General features: G+C 43.0%; 1 protein-coding gene across 1 annotated transcript; it reads left to right on the plus strand.

Annotated features, from left to right (window-relative positions):
• The first annotated feature begins 10,399 nt into the window (after positions 1–10,399).
• LOC123800873 (L-lactate dehydrogenase B chain-like) lies at positions 10,400–11,626 on the plus strand. Its single transcript, XM_045810823.2, is given in 4 exon segments — positions 10,400–10,490; positions 10,720–11,107; positions 11,282–11,316; positions 11,319–11,626. Coding segments are annotated over 4 exon segments (822 nt in total).
• Positions 11,627–13,254: the final 1,628 nt, after the last annotated feature.

Here is a 13,254-nt window from a genome sequence, read left to right on the forward strand (position 1 = left end):
GCGTGATCCCGGCGTTATGGGATCGAGTCCCACATCGGGCTCCTCCGCTATGAGCCTGCTTCTTCCTCTCCCACTCCCCCTGCTTGTGTTCCCTCTCTCACTGGCTGTCTCTATCTCTGTCAAATAAATAAATAAAATCTTAAAAAAAAAAAAAAAAGAAATGGTGGGTAAACTTTGCTTCCCAGGGCCGTAAGTTCCTCAAACATAGGCTTCAGCACAACCCGAGCACCACGTGGCCACCAAGTGAGACTGACATGTCGAGGCCAAAGCAAGGGAAAGCGGTCCTGACACTCCCCAGAGTGGGTGCCCAGTTCCGCCACTGTGCGATGCCCACAGCTGCCATCCTTGGGAAATATCCAGTTCATTCAAGCAAGAGAGCAAATCCCTGGGATGACCCACCTTGTATCATTGCCTCTAGTCACTCACTTTCCCTTCCCACCCCCACCACCTGCACTCTCTGCTTCCCTAGATGTTGACCGTTGCCTGGACTCTGAAGGTGGACCATTGGTTTTAGTTAATTTTTGTTGATCACCTTCCATAGGCTCAGACTAGCTGGGTTACTTCCACGTAGATCATGTCATCATTTTGTTTTATTTCATTGTTCTTTTTGAAATTTGCCTGTCAGCTGTCTTGTGCCTTTAAAGAATCTTTACTTCAAAAGCAGTAAGAAAGGTGCCTGGGTGGCTCAGTCGTTAAGCATCTGCCTTCGGCTTGGGTCCTGGGATCAAACCCCACATCGGGCTCTCTGCTCAGCAGGAAGCCTGCTTCTCCCTCTCCCACTCCCCCTGCTTGTGTTCCCTCTCTCGCTGTGTCTCTCTCTGTCAAATAAATAAAATCTTTAAACACACACACACACACACACACACACACACACACACACACACACACAAAAGTAGTAAGAATAACCCATTAGCGAAGTCTACTTCCCTATGCTAATATGCCTTGGATAGAGGGAAAGGCTATTCCTTTTTGGAAAACAGGAGTGTTTCGCTGTGACGTCCTGGAGGAGATTTTTCATTCCTCTGGTTCATCTCAGAGGGATGGTCCTAACTAGGACAATCCCAGATAACAGCCTAGAAGTCTACTACCTACTTGTGGCCTTGCTTCTGGATTGTGGAATGCCCCAGGTCGAAAATATCCTCATCTGTGAATGATGGGGGTGGAAGGAGGTGGGTGACAAGAAGAGCAAAGAACAGCAGACCAGGGTTGACGTGAACATGAAATGTGAAGCAGGGAGGAAAGAGCGAGGGGAAGCGTCTGTGCTATGCAGTCCCCACCTCATCGCTTCAGCCCGTGTGAGCGCCCCATTTGATGAATTAAATCATACTGTACAGCTATTTCATAGTCAGTGCTGTGGCTGGGTGATGGGACCTTCGAGGATTCCTCAAATGGATCTGTCAGCCACCTCCTATGGCTGGTGTGGTTCACACTAAGTGTGAACCACAATGGGCCAAATTACTTCTGTTTATTCATTTAAAAATTTTTTTGAATGAGGGATAACTTACATATAGTAAAGCTCACAAGTTTTCAATGTACAGCTCAATGATGTGTTTCCGTGTATATACCCATGCAACCCATCACCCGGATGCCAAGACCTGGAACATTTGCCGCATCCCCAATGGTGTCCAATCATATCTTCCCAGTCGATGTCTTACATTCGTAACTTTTATAGTCATCAGTTAGTTTGCCTGTACTTGAACTTCATATAAGTGGAATTGTGCAGCATGCACCCTTTTGTGTCTGGTTTCCTTTGCTAGACATTCATCCATGTTGTTGCCTATACCAGTGTATGGTATTTTTCACCCCCGAGTCGTAGTATGTAGTAGTATGAATATATCCCTATTTATTTGTCTAGTCTGCTAATGAATGCCGGGGTTGTTTCTACTTTAGGATACTATGCACAATGCTGCCATTGACATTTTTTTTAATATTTTATTTATTTATTTGACAGAGAGAGACACAGCAAGAGAGGGAACACAAGCAGAGGGAGTGGGAGAGGGAGAAGCAGGCTTCCCGCTGAGCAGAGAGCCCAATGTGGGGCTCGATCCCAGGACCCTGGGATCATGACCTGAGCCGAAGGTAGATGCTTAACGACTAAGCCACCCAGGCACCCCGGCCGTAGACATTTTTGCAGATGACTGGTGACAATATGCACTCATTTCTGTTAGACACATACCCAGGAATCATAGGATAGTTATGTTTAACTCTGTAAGAAACTGTAATACAATTTTTCAAAGTGTTTGCCCTGAGATTCATTCCCACCAGAAATAAATGACAATTCCGGTTGCCTCACATCCTTGCCAACCTTTGAAATTTTCTGATTTTATTTCAGCCATTCTAATATTCTGGTGGGTGTGCATTGTGGTTTTTCTTTTTCATTTCTTTTTAAGATTTTAAAAAATGCTTCTCTTTGCTAAGTTATGACATTCAGAGTTAGCATTAAAAACAGAATAACTGAATTAATGTTGTTTTTAAATTTTCACTCTCTTGGATTCGTAAAGCAGGGTTTGATGGATTGAATGAGATCATCTATTACTCAGGTTTGCAAAAATATAGCAATTAAAGTAATGGACTCCAGTAGTCATTAGCATTTCCATTACTAAGGGACCCTTTCAAAACCTTCAGTCTCCTCTTTGAATCTGGACCTTAGGAAACCTCATGGTTTTTGTCTCCCACCACTTACTATGGATAAAGATGCTCACTGCAGGGCTATTAAAAAATATATATTCTTAAAAGGCTCAAAACAGCAAGAAGGATTGAAATCAGAAAGACCCAGTTGATTTCTGTTGGAATCAATTTCCTAGTAAATCTTGGATTTTTAAATAATCACTTATTTGATTTAGGAATGGTTATTTATTTATTTTTTTTAAAGATTTTATTTATTTTTCGACAGAGATAGAGAAAGCCAGCGAGAGAGAGAACACAAGCAGGGGGAGTGGGAGAGGAAGAAGGAGGCTCATAGCGGAGGAGCCTGATGTGGGGCTCGATCCCAGAACACCACGATCACGCCCTGAGCCGAAGGCAGATGCTTAACCACTGTGACACCCAGGCGCCCCTAGGAATGGTCATTTATTTAATGGATATACGTCCTGTGCAGGAGGTAAAGAACAATCTGTGGTCTTGAACAATTATTTACTTATTTTATGAGTTTGTGTCTGGTAATTTAAATGATTTAAAACTCTCTCTGAGAAAGGACTGTGTTCAGTACACTAGCGTACTGACCGTTGTAACAACTAGGACAGCGTCTGGTGCACAGTAAGTGCTCAAAAAGATAGTTATTAAATGAATGAATTAAAACTGTTCCTTTTCATATATATTCAGTGCCTAAAACAAAGCTTTGTAAATGACAGACAACTCAGAAATGTGTGTGAAAGGAAAACAGAAAATCTGGAAAGAGAGAAGATTGAATGAGTCCAAGGGAAGGAAGGAAAATTAATCCTGGCAAGTTTCCCTTTACATAAGCAAGGGCTTTATTATTTTCCTAATACATTCTCTGCCCAACATACATCCAGACATCCACTTGGATGTCCCACAGACCCCTCAATTCAACATGCTCAAAATTGAATTCATTGAATTTAACAGTCTATAACCAATCTTTCAGACTTCCCCTTTTCATGTATCCACTTAGTTAATAGTACCCCCAAGCTAACTAGCACTGTCCCCCATGCCAGAAAATTAAGAGTAATTGCCCACTCCTCTCTTCCTCACCAACCAGTTCATTCATAAGTTAGTTCATTCAACAAGTGTTTATTAAGAAACTTTTATGCACTTGATTTTGTTCTTGGGATTGACGACACGTCTTTTGGACCACCTTTCCCGAGAAGTACTTTGCGTATTCAAGAACCCAACTGCTATCGTATTGATTCCCTAGGCAACAACCTATCATTTGAGACGTGTTCCAGACTTGAGAACAAAGACTGGAAGCTTCATTGCATGGCCGATTTTTCCATTTATAGAGGATGAGTCAAGGATGACTCATCTGATAACCATTTCTATTGAATTGCCATGTCTAGCTGAGAGAAATAACTCCATTCACAAAACTCTTCCTTCCTTTTTCTTATTGCTGCAATAGACACATCACACATTTAATCAGATTTCTCAATTGCGTGAGGACTCAATGGCTCAGTTAGAGATGGAGTTTAGTGTGGATCAAGAGGATTTGTGATGCTTGGTAGAAGGTGTTTTATATATGTGCATGAAATCACGGAACACTGATCCAGCAAGAGGGTGGGAGAATGTACCACAGACCCAGAAATCTTACTTGCTGCTAAGTCATTGTCAAACTCTAGACAGTGGAAATGATAATAAGATGAGATATCACTAAAATATTCAATTTTATAATCACTTGATGAGCAGCTGTTATGGATAGACAAATACAGGCACTCCTTGCATTAGAAATATCTGACTCTCCGAAGACTTACACATGCAAAATTCAATTTTGATATAGCTCCCCTTCTCTTGGACCATTCTGAAATCCCCTCCAAACTCTCTCCTCACGTTCTCCTCCAGCTCCAAGCAGCAGTCAAGAAGGAAGCCAATATAAAGACCTGCCTGGTCTGATTATTTATTTCTAAATATTCCTTTTTTTCTGTTGCTTTATTCCCCTTCATTATCAACTAATTAAACACCAAACAATACATTTATTATTTGTAAATTCATCTTTACCGTTCCCTCCTCTTCTTTGTTCTCTTCTCCCCCACCGCCCCCACCTCTTCTCTCATCCATTCTCTATAGTCTAAATACAAGCAAAAACACCCTTAATCAAGGTTGAGATGAATAATGCTTGGGACGCACTTCAGGAAAAATGGAAATGTTTAATGCTATCTACTGGTGTCCAGAGACTATTAAATTCTTTATCAACTGTCTTTTCTTCCTCTAATAAGTTTTCTTGTTATCAACCACCAACAGTCAAGGAAAAACACACACACACACAAGACTTGCTCATAGTCAATGTTAGCATTTGGTGCCCTATTGATGAATTTTGAAGGAAGATAGCCTCATGTTTTTTATCATGGATGTACAGCATTTCAGCCACATTGAGTGAAATAGGCTTTTATGGGGACACAACTACCGTTAAGAATATTACTACGAAGAAAAATTCCCATGGGAGTTCCCAACCACTGAACCTGACATATGCTTTTGAAATCCAGTCCACAAATTGGGACCTCTAGATCTGGGTGCATCTTGTTTACTGGGAGTGTCTTTCTGTTTTCTTGTTGACAAGGCTGTCTAGTTTTCATACAGGCTTTGGGAGAGCAGGGATTGACACGTTTCATACGTCCCAAATCTACATAAGCATTTCACCCGTGTGTGTGTGTGTGTGTGTGTGTGTGTGTGTGTGCACATGGAAGAGGGAGTGAGAGAGCTGAGAGAGATGGCTACTTTCTGTACTCCAAGCCCATCTCCCTGGCCACTTATAGGAGTGGGTATGCCGGAGACATCCTCCAATCTGGTCCGCAGAGCCCAAAAGGCAGAGGGAGACACAGGAGTGGGGGAGGGAGCTCCTTCTGTCCTAACATTCCCAACACCATACAAAGCCAATATGAGAACCAAGGAGAAATGCCTCAGGGGGAGAGTTGGGTAACAGTGGGCTCCACTCGAATTCCAGTTGTAACCATTCCCCAGCTTCCAACACCCAAGGCTATGTGACCATTTCAGAACGTGGCTGTCCAGCCTCTGAACCAGTGAATGTTGGAAATGGTAGCCCATGCACCTCTCACGACCTTCTGGACCCAAGTTTCTATTCTTCTAATTCAATCAACTCTTTGTAATCACTCACTTATCTCATTTTTTCCCAATTTATAGCCAGATCACACCATTCACTTATAAGAAATGTATTTCTGTAACCATATCTAGCGCTTCCTGTCTTCCCTCCTTTCTTTTCTACCTTCAGTAGGACTTTAAAGCACTAGGTAGACACTATATTATCTTCATAGATGAGGAAATCAGAGCTTTAGAGTTTAAGTAACTGGCTTATAGTCTCATGGGCAATATTGGAGAAAGATTTGAACCCAAGTCCTCCAATTCCAGAACCTGAATTCTCAGTCATCACGCTATACAACCTCTCCGTCAGGAGAGCCAACAGTGTAAAAATCGCGTGTGTCTCGTGGGGACAATGAGAGGATTAAATGAAGTAATTTAGGTTTAGTGTTTGGTCCCTGGGAAGATGTAAAAAATGTTAGTGATGAGAACGATAATGGAGATGATGATGGTGATGGTGATGATGATGAAAAAGGAGGATGAGGAGAAGGAAGAACGAGGAAGAGAAACATCAAAAGTTTTACTCATTTGCCTGCTTTAATAATGATTCCTACTGCTTATTATGCAAGGTGGGGGGTGGTCACGCCGGGAGAGAGCAGAGTTGGGAGGTGGTTGGAGAAGATGCTGTCGTTTGGAGAAAAGGCTTTGCTCTGTGCAATTTGGGGAGGGGTTTACATTTCAAGCTGGCGATGTCACATTGCTTACCTCCTTCCTTCCGACAGACCCCCAAGGGCTAAAGAGTTTCCTAAGACTCTGCAAGTCAGACCAATCTTGGATTCATTTCCTCACCCTGGAAATCCAGTGACCTTGATTTCAGGGGATGGTGAGATGTGAGAGTGAAGGGGGAAGGAAGGGACTTCCTGGGGCCAGTGCTCGGACACTGATAACAGATCTACTCCTCATCCAGACTCTAGTTTCAGACAGTCCTAAGGCCAGTTTATTATGTTCTAAATGCCACACTGCGAATCCCAAACATTAGTGCATCCAAGTGGCCTGTCCTTGGGAAGGACAGGGCTAGAGGTGATGGAAGGAACCACCAGTCAGTCTAGCCATCAGGAGATATCTAATGGAAGTGCTCAGCTCTGCATTGGGGTGAGGTTATTGAATGTTAATTACCAGAGGCCTCCCAAAGTCATTTTGGAGAATTCAAATCAAATCGAAAAGCAAAGGTCCACATGCTCACATGTGCCTGTGATGGCTGGAGAGAAAGGCCACCACAAGAACAGAAGAGAGGACCAGAAATGGAGACCTATGAATGGGCATGACTTTTAATACCAGGGATTCTGACTCATAAGCAGGCTTGATCTAATCATGTCTGGCCAAAACAGGCAGATTACCAACTCTGCCTTTGTTGACAGGCAGATACTAGTAAGGGGTAGGCAAAACCCAGGTGAAAGCAGAAGCAAAAATAGATATTTTCCTCCGGTGTAAGACATACCTCTTGGCACTTTCAATTCCTCATCTATAAGATGGAGAGATTTTATTTAAGAAGAACTTAGCTTCCGAAAATTCGGCAGTTTGACATTACTTAGTAATGTGTTCCCTCCACTCTGCTGGCTGTCACTGTTCTGTCCCCAGCTAGAATGGCTGCAAGTATCCAGTACTGTGGACACCGTACCGCCTGCCCACATTTTCTGCCCAGTCTTCCTCCTACCCTGCCAGGTCACGGCCCTATAGGATCTCAGAGGAGGAAGAGATTTGTGGAGGATGGACATGTCCTCTTGGTCTCCTTTGAAGGGGTTGGGCTTCGGCTGGGTTTTGAAGCATAGATAAGTTTCAGGCAAGTTCACATTCTACAGGAGGTTGTTCCTAATTTTGGCAATGGTAAGAAAGAACATAGTTAATGTGATGATAAGCTCCAGGAGAAGGAGAATCCATCTATGAATCTAGAGTGAGAAATCAAAATATGGAGGGAAAGTTTTCATTTAACCCTGAAAGCCACGCTGTAGAATATGTATTATAATGACCCCGTATAACAAGTAGGGAAGTAAGCTAAAGGCCATCCAGTTAGCTCAACAGAGAATAGCACCCCTGGGAACTAACTGGGACCCTCTGAAGGCAGAGCCTGTGATGACCGCAAGCCTCCCATGTGCCAAGTCCTTGATTCCCTTGGAGCCGTCCAGGCAAGATCTCCCAAGCACACTCAGGGGTGTTGGACCTGCTAGTTAGGAAGCACAGGGGAAAACGTAATCTTTTACCTTCAACATTTCTTGTATTGTTTGCATTTTACAATGGTATGCATTTTATTTTACTTATTTAAGGAAGAAATGTGTACATGAAGCAGGGAGCATGAGCTGGGCAGACTTCAGGTTGGCCCTGTGTTGGCATCCAGGCCCCCATCCGGCACTGGAATGTTTCCACCGGTGGGTAAGGACTCGGTGAAGTGTAGAATCCGCAATGGGGGCCAACGGTGCCCCCTACAGGGCTTAGGCTGCACTGACATGGAAGGGTGGGGGGGGGGTCAGCCTACCAAGTATCTGTTTTTTCCCAGCCGGCCGGCTTTAGTGGCAGTTGACGTGCGCAGGGTTTTATTTCACAAGAAATGGGCAACACCTGAAAGCGGTTACCACAAAACGAAAGATCAGGGACAATCAAGGTCTAATCCCTGCCAATAGATAGCTCATGTGCTGCCACGACCAGTGTGGCCAGAGGAGGGGGATGGAGGGAGGGAGGGAAGGAGGTCTCTTCTGCGAAGTTTCCAAGTCAGGGGTTCAAAGCAAAGCAGTGGCCTGAGGGACAAAGTTCAGGTTCAGTTTTCTGTTTTTGTTTTTTTTTTTAAGATTTTATTTATTTATTTGACAGAGAGAGAGGCAGCCAGCGAGAGAGGGAACACAAGCAGGGGGAGTGGGAAAGGGAGAAGCAGGCTTCCCGCTGAGCAAGGCTCGATCCCATAACGCTGGGATCATGACCTGAGCTGAAGGCAGACGCTTATTGACTGAGCCACCCAGGCGCCCCCAGGTTCAGTTCTTTCAGTCATGGAACTTAGATGGTCACTTGCTTGTCCAATGCTCAGATCCACATTTGCAGATGGGAAGCTTTGAGAGGATCAAAGTGAAAAAACTTTGTTTATATGCTTAGGTCTTATTATTGTCAACAGTTAGAGCCCAGCCCCATTTCTGGGCCCGGCCTGTTTTCTCACTGACCAGCAGGAACAGGCATGCGCGGGTTCTATAAAGGCTTAGAGCTTCGTTACTTTAACTCATCTGGCTACAAAGGTTCTATTTCACAGGAAACTGCTGTCCTCTATCTGGGAAACCATGTATTCTGACGCAGAAGACCCTTAAAACAAGAGCTAAGGGGTGACATCACGGACAAAGATCAGGAACAAGACAAGGACTGAAGGTTTCGCCACCGCTATTCAACATTGTACTGGGTCCTAGCCAGAGCAGTTAGGAAGCAAACTAAATAAGAGGCATTCATATTGGAAAAGAAGAAACAAACTGTCTTTATTTGAAGATGACATGATCCTATGTAGAGAAGATCCCAAAGAATCTACAACATGGCTACCAGAGGTAATACACTCAGCGAAGTTGCGAGATATAAAATCAGCACATAAAAATCATTTGTGTTTCAATACACCAACAATAAACAATCCAAAAAGGAAAGTTAAAAAGTAATTCCATTTACAGCAGCATCCGAAACAAACAAAAAATACCCAAGAATAAATTTAACTGAGGAGGTGAATGGCATAGATGCTGAAAACAATAAAACATTGCTGAAAGAAACTAAAGAAGACCTAAATATATAGAAAAAATCTCGTGTTCGTGGAGTGGAAGAGTTCATATTGTTAAGATGTCAGTACTCCCCAAAGATCTCTATAGATGGAATGCAGTCCCAATCGAAATCTTAATGGCCTTTTTTGAGGAAATAGAAAAGCCAAATCTTAAATTAACATGGAATTGCAGGGGGCTCCAAATAGTCAAAACATTCTTGAAATGGAAGAACATATATTTCCAGAATTCAAAATCTACTATAAAGCCATAGTAATTAAAAAAAAACAGCTATGGTACTGGCATAAGAATAAACACATAGACCAATGGAATAGGAAGGAGAACTCAGAAATCAACCCTCACATATATGGTCGACCAATTTTCAACAAGGGTCCCAAGACAACCCGTGGGAAATGGGCAGTCTTTTCAAAAAAGCTCCTGGGAAACTGGATATCCACAAACAGAAGAATGAAGTTGGACCTTTACTTTACACCATATGCCAAAATCAACTCAAAATGGATCAAAGACCTAGACATAAGGGCTAAAACTATAAAACTGCTAGAAGAAAAGAGAGGTGTAAATCTTCATGACGTTGGATTTGGCAATGGATTCTTAGATATAACACCAAAACCATGAGCAATTAACAACAAACTGATAAATCAAACATGTATTGAAATTACAGATACCAAAAGACATTATCAGAAAAGTGAAAAGACACCCTACAGATGGAATAAAATATTTGCAAATTATATACCTGATAACAGTCTAGTATCCAGAATATATAAAAAATTCTCAGAGCCAAAAACAAACAACCCAACTTAAAAATGGGCAAAATAGACATTTTTTCCAAGGAAGATAAATGAATGGCCGACAGGCACATGAAAAGTTGCTCAACATCATTAGTTAGAAAAATGCAAATTAAAACCACAATGGAGTACCACTTCATACCGACTAGGATGGCTATTAAAAAAGAAAGTGTTGGCGAGGACTTGGAGAAATTGAAAGCCCTGTACATTGCTGGTGAGAATGCAAAATAGTTTGGCCACTTATAGTTTGGCAGTTCCTCAAAACATTAAACATAAAATTACATATGGCCCCATAACTTCGTTCTTAGGTCTATATTTTTTTTTTTAAAAAAAAAATTTCCTTGCACCCAAGGAAATTCATGCAGCTGACACTGTCTTCTTTGCATGACTCTTACAGCTGTCTCTCTCCTGGGCATAATGGCAACTCTTAAGGAAAAACGCAGAAGAAGAGGCAACCATCCCAAACAATAAGATCACTGTAGTGGGCATTGGACAAGTTGGTATGGCCTGTGCCATCAGCATTCTAGGAAAGTCTCCGGCTGATGAATTTGCCCTTGTGGATGTTTTGGGAGATAAACTCAAAGGAGAAATGATGGATCTGCAACCTGGGAGCTTATTTCTTCAGACACCTAAAATTGTGGCAGATAAAGATGACTCTGTGATCGCCAATTCTAAGATTATAGTGGTAACTGCAGGAGTCCGCCAGCAGGAGGGAGAGTGCCGTCTCAATCTGGTGCAGAAGAATGTTAATGTCTTCAAATTCATTATTCCTCAGATAGTCAAGTACAGTCCTGATTGTATCATACTTGTGGTTTCCAACCCAGTGGATATTCTCACATAGGTTACCTGGAAACTAAGTGGACTACCCAAGCACCGTGTGACTGGAAGTGGGTGGTATCTGGATTCTACTAGATTTCACTACCTTATGTCTGAAAAACTTGGCATTCATCTCAGCAGCTGCCATGGATGGATTTGGGGAGAACATGGTGACTCAAGTGTGACTGCGTGGAGTGGAGTGAATGTGGCAGACGTTTCTCTCAGGAACTGAATCCAGAAATGGAAACAGGCAATGACAGTGAAAATTGGAAGGAAGTGCATAAGATGGTGGTTGGAAGTGCCTCTGACGTCATGAAGCTGAAAGGATGTACCAACTGGGCTGTTGGATTGAGTGTGGCTGATCTCATTGAATCCGTGTTGGAAAATCTATCCAGGATTCACCCAGTGTCAACGATGGTGAAGGGAATATACAGCGTGGAGAATCAAGTCCTCCCAAGCCTTCCACGTTTCCTGCAGGCTCAGGGATTAATCAGTGTGATCAACCAGAAGCTGAAGGATGACGAGGTTGCATAGCTCCAGAAAAGTGCACCTGCCTTGTGAGACATCCAGAAAGACCTAAAAGACATACATATCATGGATATCATTTCAGGGCAAAAAGGAATAAAGTAGTGATGTACGGGACAATATGGCTGACTCTCCAGAGCGGGACGCTAAGTGACGGAAGCCAGGCACCAAAGGTCATGTATTGTATGATTCCATTTATGTGAAATAGCCAGAACTGCCAAATCCATAGAGATGGGGGAGGGGGAATGAGGAGAAATTCCTTAATGGATAGGAGTTTAATTTCTAAAGAATTGCAAATGTTTGGATAAAGGTGGTGGCTGCACAGTGTTGTGAATGTGCTAAATACCAGAATTAGTCCCTTTAAAATGATTAATTCTGTGTTATGTGAATTTCCCCTCAATAAATTAGCTTCAAAAAGGAAAAGCAAGAGCTGAGGACTCTGGGATGGCGGGCCCATCACCACCTACAATATGCAACTGTAATAATTTTTTAATGCTCAGAACAAGACTGAGTGACAGGAGGGAGAATTTCCCTGATTATGAAACGGCAATGAGCATAAACAATATTTTAGAATATCTCCAAGAACTGATACGATATGGTAAGAGATCTGTAGTTTCTACTGGTGGCAAAGTCATAGGTACTGTTAATCCTACTGTCTTTTGTTGCCTGCTTTCATGATAAAACGAAATGCTAGATTTCAGTTATAGATGAATAAAAAAATAAAGATTTTTTTTTTTCTTTTCTTAGATCATGAACTCCCAGACCCTTGCCCCAGGGTGGTAAAAACGGAAGAAAAAGTAAAGGAATTCACTACCGAAGAAAGATCACTGCTATCATCAGCTGGACCTGACCTCGCAGATCAGTGGCCAGCAAACTCCAAGCCCCAGGCCAAATCCAGCCAATCCCCTGTTCTTGCAAAGAATCTGTTTTTGGAACACAGCCGTAGCCGTTGACTTACATATTTCGTATGACTACTTTCACGCGATGCAGTACAGTTGAGCAGCTGAAACGGAATCCAAATGGCCTGCAAAACCCAAAATACATACTCTCTGCTTTAGAGGAATGCCACCCAGTTCTCTGGGGACGCCCACCCGCTTAGCTGGCCACCACCTGGGGTTATGCAAACTGTGTATACGGCAGGTACCATGTGCACACGGGCAAATAGTTTTGCTATCCGTTATGCTTCTGGTTGAAAACAGTCAATGTTCACTGAAACCAAAAATGAAAATTAGAGATGTATCTTTCATGGGTCCGGGCAAGACAGAGTACGCTCATGCCGAGATGTCCCTGCCACAGAGCACAACTGTAAAACCTGGGCAGCATTCATAGAACAACTATTTGAAGACTCTAAGAAGTCAATAACAGCAGACAGATGGGGAAGATGAGCATTGGAAATCATACCAAGCTGGCAGTGAGTTTACCTCCCTGCCCCAGAACCCCCCTTGCCCAGAATGCAATGCGGCCTGAGACCCGGAGGCGGCCATTGGTGTCAACAGAGAGATTCAGGAGAAGCTCTCTAGCTCTTGGGAGAGCGGTGGGAAATGGCTCCCAACACTTAGTGGGGAAATCCCCCGCGGTTTCTTTTCACCGTTCTCTCATACCGGAGCATCCACGCAGCCAGGGGGTAGCTACACAGG

The sequence above is a fragment of the Ursus americanus genome, chromosome 22, assembly GCF_024610735.1.
Source record: "Ursus americanus isolate L20-20 chromosome 22, mUrsAme1.1.p, whole genome shotgun sequence".
Lineage (NCBI taxonomy): Eukaryota > Metazoa > Chordata > Mammalia > Carnivora > Ursidae > Ursus > Ursus americanus.